This window comes from Schizophyllum commune (assembly GCF_000143185.2).
Source record: "Schizophyllum commune H4-8 unplaced genomic scaffold SCHCOscaffold_1, whole genome shotgun sequence".
Lineage (NCBI taxonomy): Eukaryota > Fungi > Basidiomycota > Agaricomycetes > Agaricales > Schizophyllaceae > Schizophyllum > Schizophyllum commune.
The window spans coordinates 1,492,094-1,509,648 of NW_026089538.1; the positions used below are offsets into that span (position 1 = coordinate 1,492,094).

General features: G+C 55.8%; 10 protein-coding genes across 10 annotated transcripts; 4 read left to right on the plus strand and 6 right to left on the minus strand.

The window, feature by feature from the left end:
* Window positions 1-611: 611 nt before the first annotated feature.
* SCHCODRAFT_02605654 (uncharacterized protein) lies at window positions 612-1,811 on the minus strand (the record flags this gene model as incomplete). The annotated part of the gene is made up of 6 exons (XM_050344175.1): window positions 1,558-1,811; window positions 1,394-1,507; window positions 1,197-1,340; window positions 947-1,138; window positions 797-898; window positions 612-745 (listed from the first exon to the last, which is right to left on the minus strand). Coding segments are annotated over exons 1-6 (845 nt in total), but the record flags the coding sequence as incomplete, so codon positions are not given.
* A 387-nt stretch (window positions 1,812-2,198) lies between these two features.
* On the minus strand, window positions 2,199-3,327 carry SCHCODRAFT_01119233 (uncharacterized protein; the record flags this gene model as incomplete). Its single annotated transcript, XM_003035223.2, has 4 exons — window positions 2,199-2,348; window positions 2,401-2,468; window positions 2,506-2,575; window positions 2,627-3,327. 4 exons carry the CDS (start codon window positions 3,322-3,324, stop codon window positions 2,333-2,335), a joined length of 852 nt encoding a protein of 283 aa, XP_003035269.1. The 3' UTR covers window positions 2,199-2,332.
* A 104-nt stretch (window positions 3,328-3,431) lies between these two features.
* On the plus strand, window positions 3,432-4,274 carry SCHCODRAFT_02561057 (60S ribosomal protein L26). The gene is made up of 4 exons (XM_003036028.2): window positions 3,432-3,486; window positions 3,627-3,739; window positions 3,793-4,068; window positions 4,121-4,274. The coding sequence occupies exons 1-4, from the start codon at window positions 3,471-3,473 to the stop codon at window positions 4,121-4,123; spliced, it is 408 nt and encodes a 135-aa protein (XP_003036074.1). The 5' UTR covers window positions 3,432-3,470; the 3' UTR covers window positions 4,124-4,274.
* Window positions 4,275-4,361: 87 nt separating this feature from the next.
* SCHCODRAFT_02605664 (uncharacterized protein) lies at window positions 4,362-5,433 on the minus strand. The gene is made up of 4 exons (XM_050344176.1): window positions 5,223-5,433; window positions 4,961-5,153; window positions 4,652-4,901; window positions 4,362-4,601 (listed from the first exon to the last, which is right to left on the minus strand). Exons 1-4 carry the CDS (start codon window positions 5,382-5,384, stop codon window positions 4,445-4,447), a joined length of 762 nt encoding a protein of 253 aa, XP_050202794.1. The 5' UTR covers window positions 5,385-5,433; the 3' UTR covers window positions 4,362-4,444.
* Window positions 5,434-6,311: 878 nt separating this feature from the next.
* On the minus strand, window positions 6,312-7,310 carry SCHCODRAFT_02481132 (uncharacterized protein; the record flags this gene model as incomplete). Its single annotated transcript, XM_050342795.1, has 1 exon — window positions 6,312-7,310. A coding segment is annotated over one exon (999 nt), but the record flags the coding sequence as incomplete, so codon positions are not given.
* A 759-nt stretch (window positions 7,311-8,069) lies between these two features.
* Window positions 8,070-9,619, minus strand: SCHCODRAFT_02481326 (uncharacterized protein; the record flags this gene model as incomplete). The annotated part of the gene is made up of 3 exons (XM_003035221.2): window positions 8,070-9,163; window positions 9,213-9,314; window positions 9,367-9,619. The coding sequence occupies 3 exons, from the start codon at window positions 9,617-9,619 to the stop codon at window positions 8,070-8,072; spliced, it is 1,449 nt and encodes a 482-aa protein (XP_003035267.2).
* A 597-nt stretch (window positions 9,620-10,216) lies between these two features.
* On the minus strand, window positions 10,217-11,912 carry SCHCODRAFT_02674411 (uncharacterized protein). The gene is made up of 6 exons (XM_003035220.2): window positions 11,712-11,912; window positions 11,432-11,604; window positions 11,137-11,279; window positions 11,069-11,100; window positions 10,476-10,625; window positions 10,217-10,431 (listed from the first exon to the last, which is right to left on the minus strand). The coding sequence occupies exons 1-6, from the start codon at window positions 11,854-11,856 to the stop codon at window positions 10,376-10,378; spliced, it is 699 nt and encodes a 232-aa protein (XP_003035266.1). The 5' UTR covers window positions 11,857-11,912; the 3' UTR covers window positions 10,217-10,375.
* Window positions 11,913-12,452: 540 nt separating this feature from the next.
* On the plus strand, window positions 12,453-13,219 carry SCHCODRAFT_02661235 (uncharacterized protein; the record flags this gene model as incomplete). The annotated part of the gene is made up of 4 exons (XM_050346493.1): window positions 12,453-12,734; window positions 12,786-12,818; window positions 12,873-13,091; window positions 13,142-13,219. The coding sequence occupies 4 exons, from the start codon at window positions 12,453-12,455 to the stop codon at window positions 13,217-13,219; spliced, it is 612 nt and encodes a 203-aa protein (XP_050202796.1).
* Window positions 13,220-13,548: 329 nt separating this feature from the next.
* On the plus strand, window positions 13,549-15,380 carry SCHCODRAFT_02561070 (uncharacterized protein). Its single transcript, XM_050343763.1, has 7 exons — window positions 13,549-13,743; window positions 13,807-13,871; window positions 13,924-13,995; window positions 14,046-14,152; window positions 14,218-14,358; window positions 14,419-14,622; window positions 14,674-15,380. The coding sequence occupies exons 1-7, from the start codon at window positions 13,593-13,595 to the stop codon at window positions 15,278-15,280; spliced, it is 1,347 nt and encodes a 448-aa protein (XP_050202797.1). The 5' UTR covers window positions 13,549-13,592; the 3' UTR covers window positions 15,281-15,380.
* Window positions 15,381-15,549: 169 nt separating this feature from the next.
* SCHCODRAFT_02605677 (uncharacterized protein) lies at window positions 15,550-17,195 on the plus strand. Its single transcript, XM_003036027.2, has 9 exons — window positions 15,550-15,925; window positions 15,973-16,018; window positions 16,075-16,167; window positions 16,224-16,289; window positions 16,343-16,392; window positions 16,442-16,493; window positions 16,547-16,762; window positions 16,814-16,912; window positions 16,964-17,195. The coding sequence occupies exons 1-9, from the start codon at window positions 15,657-15,659 to the stop codon at window positions 17,027-17,029; spliced, it is 957 nt and encodes a 318-aa protein (XP_003036073.2). The 5' UTR covers window positions 15,550-15,656; the 3' UTR covers window positions 17,030-17,195.
* Window positions 17,196-17,555: the final 360 nt, after the last annotated feature.

Consider the following 17,555-nt stretch of genomic DNA (forward strand, 5'->3'; position numbering starts at 1 on the left):
ACGCTGAACATGTCCATTCTCATTGATGATACGACGCAACATGGCCTCGACGGGCCAAAGCGCTTCGTACTCCGCTAGCGTAGGTATATCTCTCATGATCTACAATCCACGTAAGCCTGGTCTGCTGCACCCGCAGCTGGGTCGTGGGCTTTACCGCTTTCACCACCATTTCCCAGTCTTGCTCGTTTTGGTCTTCCGGATAGTATTCTGCCCTCAGTATATGTGCGTATGATTCGACGGTGCTCTGAGAAAGGTCAGCAACTGGATGATACGACCCCGACACGTCACGAACTCTAAAGCTGGCATACTCCTCTTCGTCGATGCCCATCGCCCTGCGGAAGAACGAGTCACAGATTGTTGAATCGACCACAATATCGATCATCTCCTGGTCCCGCGCAATCGTCCATTCCTGCGTTCGCGAGGCGACAGAGCCTGTGGCGACGGCACCGTCCATGTCGACTGTCTCTTCGGAAAATAAGCCCTCCAAGGCCAGCATCGTGAGAGGCGTCATTGCGTCGCAAGCGACCAGCTCCTCCCAAAGCATCATGCGCTGCTCTTGCGTCCAGCCGCGCATAACCGCAACATGCCCATCATGGTATATGCCGGCCGCGCTAAGGACCTGGAGGAGTTGAGCCGCGCCATGAACGTTGTAGAATAGCTTCTCCAGTTCCCTTCTGTTTTCCGGTTCTATCGCTGGTCGGAAGTCGCACATGGCGCATGGCATAGCAGGTAGAATAGCTGTATGCTAAAGGGACGGGTCAACGCATTGGACGCAACTGTAGGAGAATCAACCTACTCGCGGTGGCCAATTCAAGCTAACCGGAGCGTGCGAGACCAAGGTCGCGGTAGAAACCGAGCGATGCGATGTTAGATGAGAGGAAGCGCTCCCCGCCCACGCCTAATAAGCGGTGAGTGCCGTGCATGAGCGCGTTAGGATTTCACGCACCGATGCATGCAAAGCGTCCTCTACCGTGTCCGAGGGCCCCAGAAGGATCAGGTCGTCTTTATGATCCATAAGCTGTGATGCGGACGGTTTCATCCAAAGACTGGCAGAGTAGTCAAGCTGGGCTCCGCTCTCGAGCTTCGGGCGATGGTGAGCCTGAGGCTTGCCGATATATAAGACGCCGCCCAGCGCTATCTAAACCCACGACCATTGCATGAGCTCGAGCGCCGGCCCGAGGGGCGAACAGACTCACGCTGGACTCCTCATGTTTACGCGCTGTTTCCAAATTGTGTTGCTTGCTCTTCGATTTCTTGAGCTTAAGCACGAAGCGGTCCCAGAGAACCTTAATGAACCAGTCGTCCTTATAGCGGTGCAGTTCCGGAATCTTCGTTATGACCTGAACCATATTCAGCCTTCGCGTATCTAAGGCGAGTTCTACACCCGGCGCACCTTCTTACAGTATTCGCGCCAGCGCTGCGGGTCCTGTTCGTCCGCAAAGTGGCACAGCGATAATTCCGTTGGGTCCCGTGTCCGCTTCCAGCCACTACAGCTACGGATTGCCTCCTGACGATACTGTCAGCTCATACTTTTGGCGCGAACAAAATGGACCCCACATAAGCAGCGGTACGCTCGGGGACTCCCCATTTGCTGGGCCAGTGCCTTTTCAACTGGTGATTAGTGCAGGTGCGTAACTGTGTGATATCAGATGGCACGGCAATGTCTCTTCTTCTGCGGGGAGCTTGGGTCGTCGCGGAAGGACGCCGAGGAGGCATGATGGCGAGTCGATATGGTCAGACTGGATAGGCAAGCCACATCCCGGCCTTTATACTCGATGCCCCAGGGCGTGCTGCCTGCGAGGGGACGTTGCGTGTGCCGGCATGTTGAACTTTGGTGAGAAATGTTGAATTTGCGTGGGAAGGAATGACTTTTAGCCTCTATCGATTGCGACGTTCAGCCTCGCACGAGGCGAATATAGGTCACCTGGATGCCCTACTCGGACACCTAGGAAGTACCCTGATGGTCGTACAACCCTCGTTATCTGAAGCATTTAGCCCGCCCTTATCTCGGTTGAAGACCCAATCGCACACCTGTTGTTCTGTAGACGTACGTCGCACTTCAGTTTGGGTCTTTCGCTTTCAACCGAACACGGGGAGACTCGCGTTGGCAGCGTGAGGGTGAATCAGCCGTCTAGGATGCATATAGATGAACGATACGGTCGACGGCAGGAAAGCTAGCGACGAGCAACGGATAGATGGACTTAGCATAAGGCCGTTCTGGCTTATATGTCGAAGACGGCGGACCTGTGCTTGTGATTGCGAAGCAGAGCGTCGAGCAGATGAGAACATGGATACTGTACAGGTAGTTGGACGGAAGGGATGCAGAGATTCATCAACAAAAGCGATCGCTGCAGTGCCACTTTAGCTTGGAATGCAGCTAGATATATTAGGTGCACGTACCTCCTCAACTTCGAGCGAAGGTCCAACAGGGCCTCCGCTAGTCGCCCCTCCTTCTTTGCCTTCTTCAGCTGCATTCCCGTCAGCAAATCTGACTGTACTGGAAACACCGATGCTTGCCTCCTTCTTGTGCTCAGCCGAAAGCGCATTGCGACCGCCGAAGGATTGGTAAAGTTTGCTGCCGGCCATATCAGCCTAGTGCATAGAGAATTGAAGGTGAAGGACGCACTTGATCTCATGCTCGTCCATCTCCGGAGGACCCGCGGCATCCTTCTTCTTCCGCTCCTCCGCGTGCGCTTCTTGCTTGTACTTGTTCTGTATCTTGACCCAAAAGCGCTCATTGAAGCCTACTTCTTCACTATCTCCTCGCAGTTGGATGCCGCCACCAGCGGTCTCGTCTATAGAGAGGTACTTCTCGTAGACATTCTGGAAAGCGACCATGCCGTCCGACATGATCACTGGCGTCCATTCTTCTTGTGGGCCGCGCGCATCTCGGTCGGCAGCAACGATACCATGCGCATCACAGGAGAGGAACTTTCCCTCCCCAGTTCCTGTGCGCAAGTTGATGGTTGGAGACCCCGCAACACGAGTGGTGACCCAAACTTGAGAGACGTCGGTGGGAGTGCGTTCCATCACGCTAGGGGGTTCCTCCGGGTCGTCTTTGGCAAGAGGCGCAAGAGCAAGTCGGTTCGTTGTCGCATTATATGTGATGCAGATGGGAGACGAGTCGGACGGATGGTAGATGAATGTCGGTCCACGAATCTCGTTGGGCGCGTCGGGGCGCACCCATGCTTCTGGTTCGAGGTCGTCTCCTCCGCGGCGGCGGCTGCCTCCTGGCCTACCCTCGTCATCCTCGTCGCGCTTGCGCTTCTTCTTGCCCTTCTCTCCCTTGAACTTGAGCTTCGTGGAACGGACTTTCTCCGACATGGGGGACGGGAAGGTATGATGGAAGCCACGTGCGTGACGGTGCGGCATTCGGGCCGCCGCTCGCGTGGCCCCCGGGCCAGCCAAGAATCCACAACACAGACCCGCCCTCGTCAAGCCCGCCGACGTCAAGCTCCTCGTCGCCCAAAATGAAGTTCAACCCGGGTACGTCGCTGCTCAGAGGGCCCATCTACGCCGTTCCGCTGAAGATTGGGGCGAACGAGCGACTCAGCGAGACGCAATTCGCTGGATGGCGCAGATGGGCTCCAGATGACCTGAGTGAATTCTGACACGATTTCACGCAGACGTTTCCTCCTCGCGGCGCAAGGCCCGCAAGGCGCACTTCGACGCGCCTTCGTCCGTCCGGCGCAAGATCATGTCCTCGTCCCTGTCGAAGGAGCTCCGCGGCAAGCACAATGTGCGTCGCAAATTTCTCGCATAGAGATCGCATAACTGATTTGTGCTCAACAGACGCGTTCCCTCCCCATCCGCAAGGATGACGAGGTCCGCATTGTGCGCGGCAAGTACAAGGGTCGGGAGGGCAAGGTCACCCAGGTCTACAGGAAGAAATGGGTTATCCACGTCGACCGTGTCCAGCGGGACAAGTCTAACGGCTCAACTGCCCCGATCGGCATCCACCCCAGCAACGTTGTCATCACCACCATCAAGCTTGACAAGGACAGGCGGGCGATCTTGGAGCGCAAGGACAGGAAGAAGAACACGAGCCAGGATGTCGAGATGGTCGACGTACGTCCCTCGTCTCTGCACATCCCGTACCGTCGCTCACCCTTGATCTCAGTAATCGCATATCTTTCTGTGTCTTTTATGATCTGGTATCACTTGCGGTCTACTCTGCAAATCACCTATGTACCCATGCCCCCCAATCATATGCTGCATGATAGGCCTTTTGAGGTTAGACATCCGAGTGATCGAGCTCCCGCGCAGGTCTCCGCCCCTGCGGTTCTTCGAATCATCTAAAGATTCTCTCGTTCTCATTCCAGGCCGTAGTGCGACATCACCAGCGCGGCACGAGTCAGTCGTCTGAGTTACGATATGCATCATTTGGTGGCAGCGTGTTCAGAAAGACAAGGGGGTATTTTTACAGTGAATGTCGAGCTCGAAATCAGAAAATAACGTCTTCGTCTTTCTGGCTAAGCAAGTCCGTGGTTCCAGTCCCCTCTGCGATAGTCGGTGCTTTCGTCTCCTCCTCAAATGACTCCTGATATGTTGCGGCGTCGTCAGCCTTGACGCGCTTCTTCTTTCCCTGCACCTTCTTCAACCTGGACGGGCGTTAGGACGCCTTGTAAGGGGATGCAAAGACATGACGCACCTGAAGAACTCCTCACGGTCCATTTCATCCAATTCGCTCATGATGTATTTGTTCGTGTTCTCCAATCGAGGGATGACGACGTGCTCGATGGCATTGACACGACGGTTGGTCGCCCGGATGACTTCGTCAAGGATCGTGAATGCGGTCTGCAAGGATGCAAGCTCGACGAGCGTCTCAATCGCTTTCGCGTAGACTTCTTTCGCCCGGAGCACTTGCTGCCCTCCACGCCCAAGGCCCGTGAGATTGAAATCTGGATGTATGAAATCCTGTATAAATGACAGTTGGTGGGGATCGAGACAGCGCGCGCACCAGAGCCAGCGACACGATCAACTTCGAAGGCGGGAAGGACGACACCAGAAACGTTCTCCTGCTTCGCCTTGACGCGGAAGCTGGCTGACTTGGCCTGCTCTTGCACTAGATAGGAGATGTCCCCCGTCGCGTACGTCACCTCTGCCATCGAGAACGACGCCAGCTGCATAACGCGCCCCATCTTGCGCTTGGCCTGAAGTATGAGAGGAGAATGTCAGTATGGGTACATCATTAGGGCATACAGCCCGCCCATCTAACGCACCTCGTCGACTTTCTTCAAGATTGAGCGGAACCTCGTCGTCAGTGCATCTCGCTTCTTGGCGAGCAATGAGTGCCCCGTCTGGGCACCCTTGAGCCGAAGCTTGGTGTTCGAGAGGGCCATGCGAGTGGCGAACACATTCTCGCGTTGCCCTTGGCCGGACATGATGAATAGATGGCGGTTGGGCGCAGGCAGTAGACGCGTGTGACACCAAGCACTCGCTTGCCACCGTGACGGAATCCGGATGTCACACTCGTCTTCCTCCCTTGGTCCTGAATATTTCTTCTGTCGATGCCATGGACAGTGCCATGAACGCGTATTACGGGCTCACGTATTGTCAGATTGCGTTCAGTTCGCCAATTGCGCACTCAGTCGACTTGGCGTCGATCTCCTAGCCATTGATTTGTGAAGCTGCACAGCGTTGCCGTTCACCTTGACGTCCTCTCCATCCATAGGGTAGTCGTATGTAGTCATCAAACACATTGGTCTGGTATTATGCGTATACGGTCCTGCCGCTCGTAACAACAGGTCGAAGGAATGGGATGTAGGAAAGGTCTAACACCCACAAGCCACAGGTCAAGCCTGAGGGTTCTAAAAACCTAACCGTCCTTCTTCGCAAGCCGAATCGCCTCGTCCGGTCTATGATTTGGCGACATGGGACGGGCACTGTCTAAAGGTTGCGTGATAGACAAAGGTGAAGAAAAGAAATTTTCGTGGGCGCGTATAAGAGAAGCCTGCTTTGCGCATGTTTGGCTGTATCCTCAAGTACGCCACACGCGACTTCTTCAGCCGTCAGCGCGTTGTTAAGCCTCGCTTAAAAGTCGCGAATGCAAGCATCATGCGACTTCCAGAGTCTGCACACAACCAGAGCAGTTATGCAACCAAGCTAGCTTTGTTACTGATCCTTCCAGATTCGTGACACGGCGTACAAGGACGAGCTACCGCGTCAACGAGACTGACCCGGATTACTAGGTCCAGCCGACCACGGATTAGGTCCAGGCGGCCACGCCCAGTGCCCCCCTGGTTGTGCCAGCGGAGGGATCTGCATGGGAGGAAGACCGTTGTGCTCCTCCAGCTACGAAGCCATAAGGTTCAGTTGAAGATAGGCCTTCGACACATCTGACTCACTCTTTGGAGGCGACGCACGAAGTGCTCATAGAGAGCAATGGGCATGACAACCATCCCATAGGGATAGAAGATCGTTGGAACCATCGCTGCGGGGTTTGTTGAAGGATTGCTCTGCGGGATATGTCCGGTTGTAGATGTATTCATCACCTCCTCCTGTACGGACGGTCGACTCGGGGGAGTAGGTCGTCGCGTGTGCGAGTAATTGTTCTCGTTGCAGGCGTTCAAGGCGTCAGCGAGAGTCGGGTGCGGTAGCGGTGGAGAAGGTGAATGAGTGGAAGGCGCTGTTGGACCTGGCAGATGGGAAGGAAGAGGACGCTCCTGCACCGTGCTTCCCTCGTCGGGCGCAGGCACAGTGACGTCGGACGCAAGGCCGGGGATCGTGTCCTCGCTCGTGCCGTTTTCGAGAAGGGGCGGTGCGGCAGACTTCTTCTTGAATCTTAGCCCAGCTGGTAACGTCGTCCGCCGGATCTGAACGACTGACTCGTCGATCAATGGCTGTGACGGTAGGTTGCGTGGACGCGCTTGCGTCTTCTGCACCGGCTTGGGACCAGAGGAGCGGCGTTTCTGGACAAGAACGGCGTCCGTAGGGTGTTCACCACGGGGTGTTTGTCGAGGTCGTTTGGCGGGCAGAGGTGTAGGGTCTGTCGCCAATATCTTCTGCCGTTGCGAAGCATGGAAGACGCTAGCTGGGACACGCGTCGAAGTATCACGCTTCGACGAGAGTAATTTCGCCGGCAGAGGGATCGGAGGTGAATGCTGATACCGGAGGGGCGCAAACATTGGTTTGGATGATGCAGTCGCGAGGGCAGAAGGCTGTGGTGCGCGCGTAGGATTCGAAATGCGTGGCGCATGAGCGGGCTGTTTGCCTTTCCAAAGACTTCTCGAGATCGTGGACCAAGGCGTAAGGAGCACACAGTCAATGACGCGCGTGTGCAACTTTTGCTGCGGCTGACGCCTCGATGAGTTCTGGAGCGGGACGTACGCGCTTGAATCGGAACACTCGCTTCTCCAATCGTCCACATCGTCGTCAGGATGTGATCCTTTCGATTTCCTTCGCCGTTTCCTGGGACGCTGATGCTCGCTGTCTCTCTCACACGAGGAACTCGTATAGTCAGTGCTTTCGGCTGTCGAGGAGCTCGACTGAGTGCCGCGTTAGCCCAAGATACGCGACAATACCTAGAACTCACCTCATCCACCGTGTCATAGAAGCCCAACTTCACAGATGAAGGCCTTAGAGGCCGACACTCGTGGAAGATCGAGGCAACAGCGGCGCGCATCGCATCCAGGTTTCGTGGGGATTGCCCTTCCCCTTGAGCGTCGTAGAATTCTGCCCTGCGTTGCTCCTGCTGCACTCTTCCGTTGACATGATACTCGTGCCACTCGTCAGGTCGCGAGTGGCACACCGCAAGAGCGCTGGTTACATGAATGTTGCAGACGTCGAGTGTATGTCGAAAGCAGTGAAAGGAATGGCACTGGCGACATTTGAGGGCCGCCAGAAAGGGTATTTGATGGCTTCGAGAATGGGCGGTGGGCCGACACATCCGTGTTGGGTTTTTCTGGAAAATGAATCAGGATGCATCCTGGACATGTACATGCTACTCACCGGAGGATTACGGCGAAGGTCACAGATCGTTGTTGCCGAGTTGAATGTCGCGTCGCGTTTCTTCGATAGCATTGATCTATGTTCGGTCAGCCGATAGGGCGGCATCACGCAGGCTTTACTTACTTCTCGTCTTCGAACATCGAAGACTCGCTAGGATAGCCGTATCGCTGAGAGAAGCTCGCGAGAACGCTTCGTGCCCGTTTTCTAAGATCCAGCAGTGTAGCGAACCGACGATACTGCATAGGCTCCATATTCTCACACAGACAGGTCCGCCCCTCGACGTAGCAGCCAGCGCAGATGCAGACATCCTCGACAAGTTCTGCCTCTGATGGCGGACGTCCACATGTGGAGCAGCGAAAGTAGCTCTGGAAAATGTCGGCACCGCAGAAGTCGCAGACGAGGGCCGGAAAATCGATGGCGGTCGTTCTAGATGTCGAGGGCCCGGCGTCACCGTTCAGGGAAGTCGTGAGGTGCGTCATGGTGGCATGAGATCCGGTATGCTCGTCGACGAGAATGTGGTCATACAGCTCGATCAGAGAGAAGAGCCGCCTCACAACGGTTTCGTCTGCTTTGTCGGTCTCGAGTTGATCCTCGAGTAGCTGGGCGGTGCGTAGGAGAAAGTGATGAACGAGGGATTTGACCTTGTAGGTCTCTCGGCGACACACGCGCCGGTAGATAGGCAACTCGTTGAACAACGCAACTCCAAGGCTGCCAAACTCCATGCGCGACCACGATGTCTTGACGGTGATGCCCCCGCTGTTGACAACCTGGTGCGCCGAACGGGGAGGTACAAAGACCATGTCGCCGAGCTTCTGCTCGACGATGTACACGGGGAAGGGCGCGCGACGAAGCTCCTCCAGAGAGATCACGTAGTTCTCGTGATCTAGCTCCTGCTGTAGGTCGTGGAAGTATTCGGCGACCTGTTGAGCGTCACGTCCGCGCGTCATGAACCAGTACGAGGATCCGCCATTTTCCGTGTAGGTCATAAGGTTATGGCCGTACGACGCGCAGAGATCCTTGTGCATGGGTGTGAACGTGTCTCCGACGCCAAGGTAGCACATGAGGTGCTCGACGCGCGAACTCTCGGGCAGTGCGTTCAGGATGTTCGATTGGTCGTCGGGCAGGACTTGACGGGGGATGTCAGAGCGGTTGTGCAGCCAGTCGCTCCAGGCGGCCGGACATATCGCGTCCTTTCCGTACAAGCGTTCCCCTTCTGCAATGTGTTGTAAGTCGGGGCTCAAGGACGGGCACCGTATGCGCACCTCCTTCGACTACAGCGGGCCCGATGCTCCTGGACTTCGCTATGAACTCGTGCAGGGGAATGCTATCGTCCGTCCATGTATGAACATTCCGTACATCGATCCCTATACAACGCAACATAAGGATGACGGATGCAGCATACAAAGGGGCACGCACTATCGCCGGGAAGCCCTGCATGCTTGGCGAACCAGTTGAGACTGAGGAGCTCATGATCCCACGCGTCCGAGGCGTGCCATCCTTCTATTATGAGGGGGATATCCGATTTCTTGTATTCGTCGAGAGCCAGGGTCAGGTCTGAATCGTACCGGACGCGTTTGACGGGGTGGAAGTTGTCGCTGGACGCGACGATGTCGTCAAAGGACCAGTCCTTGGTCGAAACGCCACGCAGAGCGTGGTAGGGCATTGTCATTGCCCAGATGCGTGGAGGTGGTCGTCGAGAGGTGCGCTGTGCTCGAGACGCGTCGTTGTTGAAGATAAAGGTGCTGTGGCGCTTGTCACTGCTTTGTGTGATTAGCGCCCTGCTGTGCCGACTTGCCGATCACGCTTGAAGGGGGTCAAGGCCCCGGACATTGACAGCGAGTTCGTACTCGATGCAGAACACTATAATTCAGGCCTTCAGGTACTATTGACGAGTTATTATGGTTGTAAGTAGGACTGGACTCCTTACTCTATACCCTCATGCAGGCAGAAGGATTCGAGGATTATGGACACTAACAACGTAGACCTCAGAACCCCCCTCGCTCTCATCTCTCGATTCTCGACGCGGTCTCAGCCTCTCAGCTTCCCTGTATGGGCTTTCATTCAGACTGCAGTACGGCGTCACTATACCATTGCAAGAGTTCGGCTCGCATAGATATGTAACGCACCCAGAACGAGCCATACTAGGCTAGCTAATTGCAGATTGCCGCCCCTTACAGGCCGCATGATCATACGAAGTTACTGGTAGGTGGGTTTATTGCCTCAATGACGAGACAGAGGTGTCTTGTTGACTTCGAGAATAGATATACGCATCATGCAGCAATGTAGGGCGAGGCTATAGCAGGAACGCACTTGACGGCTAGATATGTGTTGATATACGTCGACCGACCCAGTAGCCTGGAGCACAGCAGAGAAGCATGTCTAGGCGATAATCAGGGAATCAGAGGGGGAGAGCGTTCTGTGGGAGCTATTTGCCATAAGAAATTGCGTCCATGACCGCGTAGTTCGTGGCTGCCCCACGTCCTGGAGCAAAATATGAGCATAGTATCAGTGTAGCGTCTACGTACGGCTAGTCGTTGGCGCAGAGCATGAGGGGATTGTCGTGTCTATGTTGTTTGCATGTTGCTTGGGGATGGCGGAAGCCCGAGATAGGGATGAAGTGCGCTTCGTGGGGCTCATTGACACCATGAGAATGCGCGCGAGTACGATAAACGTACCTTATATGATGAGTAGTCACGCTAGGGACAGAGGGATCCGAGCCAGCGTTTGAGGCATTCAGCGGGAAGGTTGACTGGTCATCGAAGGGTGAGCTTCGTCTGACGAGCGATCGCAGCTTCTGTTGCGGATGTTCTTCGCAGAAGCGGGATTCAGTAGTTCAGGGGTTTCATTAGTATACAGCAAGCGCAAGCAGCCTCTCCGAGGATAATATGTCGACGTGGTCAGGAGGAGGAGACAGGATACTTCGGAGTCCAAATGCGGCAGGCGGAGAGAGGCGCCGACGCCGCGCCGCGATCGACGACGAATTGAGCGAGACAACAGACGTATCGAAGTTACCTTTTGCCGCCATCGCGAATTGGTGTAGTCAACGGATTTGATCCTCTATGCAATGTACGATCGCACAACCTCTTGGTCTTCTTCCACCGCGCCACCTGGTACGAACCTGCGGCTGTCTTCAACTTCTCCCTGGCTTCCCTGAAAAGTTGCGCAATTCTCCAGCTGCAAACTAACCTCACCGAGTCCGAATCCTGTTCAACGGGATTGGCGCATCTTCGGCTGTTCGACCAATGCCCCGCTGCTCGTGATGCAGCCGACTCCCCGTCATTGCACGGGTAGCAGATTCGACAACGGAATGATCGCCTCACCATCCAAATCTAACGGATCGTGTCGTTCGTCGCGGTGCACGCTGAATCCCTGCCACCACTCCCGATACGCTTAACACGTCAGCCACGAAGGATCTGAGAGCAGTGGAGGAAGATTGCAGACCACAGAGATGGTGAGCATATTGCTTCTCATGCCTCGGTACGTGATCATGTTCCACACTCGCCGTGCTGCCACAGTTGCTGTCCTTCCTGTCGCTCTGGCCATGACCCGGGAGAGCCGAGTCTTGCGGACTCAGCGTTGAGTCCCGTTTTTGGGCGTGATCCCGTATGTGCCGCTTCTGCCGATGATTGGGGGGACCTTGAGGGTCTCTGCACTCTGTTAAGTATATCATTCCATTCGGACGATGGACTATATGGTGGAAGTTTGGCTATGGACGACAGTGTGGGCGTAGAGCGAGTCACCCACCTATAATCGCCGCTCACGTGCAGCGTTGCGGTACCGAAATGATTGCGTCCGCTCGTGCGCGAATGTCATGTCAGGCAGGGACCGAGCGGGAGGCAGTGGGCAAGAGCGGGAAGGACGGGGCAGCAGCAGCAGCAGCAGGCGGTTGAGCTTGAACCAGTTCATGTCTGACGTACTGAAAGATACGGCTTGTGGAACAGTCGGCAGACAACGAAAGTCGGACTCCAGCTTCCCCCGTCCCCTTCAGAGGCTACCAGCCGTGCGGTCGCCTTCGCTTGCGTAGTCTTTCGCTTGAAAGGTATCGGAGATGCCTCGTCTAGCGAATCCATGACTGCCAGACGAGCCCTGCGTCATTCGCATCCACAGAAGGCCCCAGAATGTCGCCGCCATCCTTCTTTCGCACACGCAGAGCCCAGCCCAGTGTGCACCTTGCGCGCCTCGTTGTCGCGCCAACCTATCGTCCCGGACTCGATCGAGGCAGTCCGACAAATGCACCCGTCCATGAGTCGCCTTGAGGAATACCGTCACAGATTCACTGAATGCAGGAGGAGAGATGTGACTGAATTCGGGAGTCGGCTTGCTGTCTTTGGCCTTCAATTTCCCGCCACGCTGCCCGCGAGTAGCGCAATTGCTCTTGATCTCCGGTTTCCTCGACGCCGCCCCTCCACACACGCTACGAGCCGCCCATATAATAATGTCGCCGACACTCGCCTTCCGCAGGACACCCTCCATTCTTTTTCCCTGAAGACGAAGACGACGGAATGGAGGCTAAGACCGTTCGGGCTGTCGACGTTTTTGCTCCGCCCCCGCCTTATGAGGCCACCCCAAGCTGCACTGTACCAGGGCTTCGAACCATGGAAGCGCCTCAGAGCTCGTCGCCTCAGCCGAATGAAGCATCTGGACCGCGGAACATGGGCCAGCAGAGAGCCTGCGTGGCCGCGCGTCTGCCGGCTTACAGGAATACGCGCTTGGGGCATTATAGAGCCCATCCGTATCGACGATCGTCCCCAACGCAAGGAGTTCAGTCAGACGACGACGGCTTCGTACGTCCGCTACGATATCCCGCCGCAGACGAGTCGCTGATGTCGCTGCAGGACCCCGTGGAGAACATATCCATTGCAGACATCGTACGCAGCACATATCCTTCCTATGAACATAGAATACTTATCACCTATTCGCAGGTAAACAGCCCTCGGTACATCTGCGTCACCGCCTTCGGTTTCGACCCGCAAGAGCAGCCTAGCCTAACCGACACGTTCAACGATCCACCACCCATTCCCGATTCGCCCATGAACCGCACGGAGCGAATCAACTTCCTCGCTGCCCGGGTAGCAGACATCGACGCTGCGACTAGTCAAGTGAATGCCTACGCACTGAACGACCTGGAGGGCCGGGTCCTTGTACGTTCCTCTTTTGCTTTAATGAGACCGCACGCTCACGGGTCCGGCAGGATTTCGTACTCTTCGTACGCCGTCAGCTTGTCGAACAACGAGAGCTAGCTGTACTATCTGCTACTGAGCCTGCGTAGACCTACCGCTACCTGTGCAATCTCGCTATATGTGGTTTCGCAGCTCATCTGGAATGTATCTAGAGTCCGTTGTAGTATGTCCTTTGCTCGCCGTTGTTAACTATGCTATCGCTTGACTCTCGTACAACAGGACCAGCCGGCAGAGCTATGCTGAACCATACACATCTTTCGAGTCCAACTTACGCATGCTCGTCGTCCACCAGTTTCGAAGTCGAACTTCACCTTGCGGCGAGCAATGAAAGTCGCGGTCACGTGCAGTTTCACGAACGTCACCGACCCGGTTCCCGAAGTCGACGCGTTCTGAGTTCGTGTGATCTTGCTTTCCTGCCACCACCATCGCATCAAGCTCACCACTGCTCCCCCCACGCTCTCCATGTCCCATGTCTCCCATCAAGAGCTAGAGTTCGACTTCTGGGAGTTCGTCTGCTGCTCGCGCTGCCAGCTCCCATTCAATAGCAACGCGGGGCAGAGCATACCCTTCTGGCTGACGGAGTGTGGGCATGTTATCTGCAATAACCACCTCAGTGCGTTACTATACCCACTCTTCTTCCCTCTCACTGGATTGACGTCGTTCCCGTACTCTCCAGGTGCCGACCAAAGCTGCTCGAAATGCGGGGCGCAGGGGATCCAACTCATACCGCTCCAGCGAGACGTGCGGGGCCGCATATATGCGTCTTGTTAGGCTGCTGATGGTTATTGGGTAGCTGGACGCCCCCATGTCGGATTGGTTTCGGTCGATCCCGTATGGGCTGGACGGGCTGGCGCAGGCGGCAAAGGTGCGGAGTTATGCCGCTTTTAAAGGTTCCGGCTCATATTCGACGCCCAGTTCCAACAAGAGACCTTGTCGTCACAAATTCGGTACTATCGCGCTCGGTATCAGCAACAGAGGGTCCAGCTGGATCGATACAAGCGGGACCATGAGGAACTGATGAAGTACGCCCTACTTCTCCAATCTCCCCGTCTGATTATGCGGAACTCAAGGCTTTCTCCATTCAAAGGTTGAATCAGGGCCTAGCGGACGAGAATGCGCAACTGCGACAACAGTTGGGATACGATATGAACGATGGGGGCATGGAGCCAAGTAACTCCGTCAATGCGAACGGCAAGCGGCCCATGGCCGCGGTCGATCCCTCTCTTCGGTGCGCGACCCGGCATATGTTGGCGTGAATCGGCGTACTGACTGTTCTGTTATTTCCCAGCTATAACGAAGGCATGTATGCGAACTCGACGTCAAGTCCGCGCTCGGCCATGACGCCAAACGGACCTGCCCGCCTGACCCTTCCTCGAGGTCAACAGCCGCCGACTCTGACGCGTCAAGAGCACGCAGGCAGCGATGGTACCCAGTCTAACCGTAGGCAAGGCTTTCAAGACCAGCGACCACGGTCGAGCCATCCGCTTGCAGAGTGCGTCCATGCGCGAGAGAAGTATGGTGTTCCTGTATGACGCCCTCATAGGCAATACGCTTACCAACCACCGCCAACTGCAAACCGCGCAAGACCCGTCGCGACGATGGCTTACTCTCAAACTGCTCCTCGAATGCTCCAGAGCAACGCGCACGACGATGGCAACCAGCAAGGTAGCTCCAGCGCTACTATGCCACCTCCTGGACGCTTCAACCCCCAGCCTCGCTCGTCGAAACCTGCTCCTCAAGGCGCCTCTGCTCAGTCACGAAACCGAACTCATACTGGCGGACCACCGGGAACATCTCATGCTCCGAACGCTGCTCCGACGGCGCCGCCCTTTGCTCGTGCGCCTCCACCGTCTGCTCGTGCTCCTCCTTCCTCTGCTCGTCCTCTCCCGCCCGTCTCTGCTCGTCGTCCGCAAAATACTTCCGCGCCCAACTCGAATCGTTTCATGCCACCGCCGCCGCCTGGTACCGTACAGCGTCTGGGACCGGGCGCTACGCCGTCTGCTAATCGTCGCTTCGTGCCGCCTACGCCGAGTAGGGGGCGGTTCGTTCCTGCGGGTGTGCCGGGGTCGGCACGGCAGCCGCAGAGAACAATGCAAGGGAACGGAGGTGGGGGCGGGCAGAGGATGCCGTTTGTGCCAGGTGGGGGGTAGGATACGATCCGCTTCTTGTGCTCTTGTCTACTTACCGGGTCCTTGTGTACATTTCCTTGGTTCAATGGGGGACAAAATCGACCTCAAATGACCTCTACCCACCTCGACTGATACTGATTATGCAAGCAAGGCTTGAATTTGCTGCGGAGTCGCTCAGGCTGGTATTCTTCAGCGTGTTATCGAGTTGTGGGTCCATCCCACGTGTGCGACTGATCTTCCCCACAGCCACCCGGATCGAAATCTCCGAAGAACCGGTGCAGTCCCGCAGTCGTCATCGCCACCAGCGTCACAACGTTCTCTTGCCTCTCGCCGTCACCGCGTGTACCGTCCAGACCTCCTCCATAGACTCTCGCTATCCGCTAGTTGCTTCATCATCATGTCTTACCGCGACCCCTACGCTGGACATCGTTACAACGCCTCGGAAGACTACAATCCTTATTCTGGCACTGCGCAGCCGCATCCGACCTACGAGCAGGGCGGCTACGAGACGTACGGGAATTATGGGGCTGAGGGATACCGGGACGAGCCGTTCGATCCCAATGCGCAGGCTACCCACCAGCACACCTATTCGGGAGCGCCAGTTCCGCCACCCAAGGACGAGGACCAGCGAAGCGGGTTCGACCGTGACGAGTTCACGAATGAGAAGTGCGTAAACATGTCGGGCAAGTGAGTTGAGGCTGACCGCTCAGCAGGCCAAGGAAGCGGTACGGAGACACCGATGGCAGTATGTGGACGAAGGTCGGTACTTCTCGATTACTTCTCACTCGCGTGCAAGCTGATGCGACCAACTCTAGGGCGGACGAGGGCGATGCGTCGGCCGGTTCTGCTGCTGCACGCTCATGACTGCTGTCTTCCTCATCCTGAGCATCTTGTTGGCACTCGCTCTGGTGCATGGTCTTTGTAACCTTGTCTTGCAATCGTGCTGACGAGATCAATTGAATAGTGGGTGCGGCCACCTAACGTTGTAGTTGGTGACCTGGACACAACGTCTGGCAGTGGCGGGAGTGTAGTACGTACGAACGAAGTGCACATCGCATCTGCGAAGCTGACATCGCAATGAAGGTCCAGTTCTCCTCCGACGGCCTGAAGATCAATCTTGCTGTCAATATTTCGTGAGTGAGGTACAAGATAGCTACCAAATTGAGTACTCATCCAGCGCAGTGTCACCAACCCCAACTACTTTTCAGTGGCGCTGAACAATGTCAAAGCGACTGTGAGAGGCACTCTGATCAAATTTCATCGGCGGAAGCTTACTGAGTTTGGCAGCTCAAATATCCCATCAACGGCGAGAAGGAGGATGTCGGCGGTGGCACCCTTGACGACGTCGACTTCCCCTCGCACTCCACGAAGGACATCAAGTTCCCGTTCTCCATCGACTACAAGTTGACGGATGACCCGAACTACACGATCCTCAAGGACCTAGCCTCCAAGTGCGGGCTGGGTGGGTCAACGAGCGACATCACGGTGGACTACACGATCAAGGTAAGACTTCGATTTGATTACTTGCAGCTCGCTCATTCGCTTGACGGACAGATTGGCGTCCGCTTCCTGTTCATCAACGTCTCGCCTTCCATCTCCAATTCCTACTCGTTCGCTTGCCCAATCGATACGTCCAACAGCGGCGATCTAGAGGTGAGCGAGTAATCACTTTCACGAAGTGCTTGATCGCTTAACCTCGCGTAGGAACTGCTCAAGGCGGCTGGGATCGATATAAATGACTTGGGAGGACTGCTTGACGGTTCATCGTAAGGCCTATCGCCTCGTAATGTAACGAGGTGTGCTCTCGTTATCGCATTTGCTGCGTGTACCATTGTACCGTCCACGGACTATTCACTTGTACTCAACGGACAACTATCCATGACTTTCATGCTACAGTACTAAAAATGCATCTATTCGCTCTTTGGACTGACCCTCATAACCTTAGTGAAAGGCGGCCGCACACAGGGCAAGCGGAGGAAGGGATTATTTGTGTCCGGGGGCCCCGCGATCGGTCGAGGGACCGACCCGAGGAGAGATAAGGAAGGATAAGAGTCAAGACACCGAATGTTCGCCGATTACCCCTTTCCGCCAGGGCAGGGCCATTGTCCTCTCGGGGCATCGGGCACCGCCACCCAGGGCCCGTCTTCTCCATCCCACAGGCGGTAACATCGGCTTTGCCGACTGTCTTGGGCGATTTCAAACGTTTATACTGACTACCCCCTCATCACGATGCATCCCACCTTCTCTCCTGCGTCCTCCCAACTTCAAGCGCTTCAAAAACCTATCTTCATCAAGC

Coding starts and splice junctions, on each gene's coding strand:
- SCHCODRAFT_02561057 (XM_003036028.2), top strand. Junction 3,740..3,792: donor AGCTCCGCGGCAAGCACAAT/GTGCGTCGCAAA, acceptor TGTGCTCAACAG/ACGCGTTCCCTCCCCATCCG.
- SCHCODRAFT_02605664 (XM_050344176.1), bottom strand. CDS start 5,384: ATGTCCGGCCAAGGGCAACGCGAGAATGTGTTCGCCACTCGCATGGCC. Junction 4,902..4,960: donor TGATCGTGTCGCTGGCTCTG/GTGCGCGCGCTG, acceptor TCATACATCCAG/ATTTCAATCTCACGGGCCTT. Junction 4,602..4,651: donor GACCGTGAGGAGTTCTTCAG/GTGCGTCATGTC, acceptor ACGCCCGTCCAG/GTTGAAGAAGGTGCAGGGAA.
- SCHCODRAFT_02674411 (XM_003035220.2), bottom strand. CDS start 11,856: ATGAACTGGTTCAAGCTCAACCGCCTGCTGCTGCTGCTGCTGCCCCGT. Junction 10,626..11,068: donor GAAGTTGAAGACAGCCGCAG/GTTCGTACCAGG, acceptor TCATCATATAAG/GTACGTTTATCGTACTCGCG. Junction 10,432..10,475: donor CTCTGCGCCAACGACTAGCC/GTACGTAGACGC, acceptor ATTTTGCTCCAG/GACGTGGGGCAGCCACGAAC.
- SCHCODRAFT_02561070 (XM_050343763.1), top strand. CDS start 13,593: ATGTCCCATGTCTCCCATCAAGAGCTAGAGTTCGACTTCTGGGAGTTC. Junction 13,744..13,806: donor TATCTGCAATAACCACCTCA/GTGCGTTACTAT, acceptor CGTACTCTCCAG/GTGCCGACCAAAGCTGCTCG. Junction 13,872..13,923: donor TCATACCGCTCCAGCGAGAC/GTGCGGGGCCGC, acceptor GTTATTGGGTAG/CTGGACGCCCCCATGTCGGA.
- SCHCODRAFT_02605677 (XM_003036027.2), top strand. CDS start 15,657: ATGTCTTACCGCGACCCCTACGCTGGACATCGTTACAACGCCTCGGAA. Junction 15,926..15,972: donor GACGAGTTCACGAATGAGAA/GTGCGTAAACAT, acceptor ACCGCTCAGCAG/GCCAAGGAAGCGGTACGGAG. Junction 16,019..16,074: donor ATGGCAGTATGTGGACGAAG/GTCGGTACTTCT, acceptor GACCAACTCTAG/GGCGGACGAGGGCGATGCGT.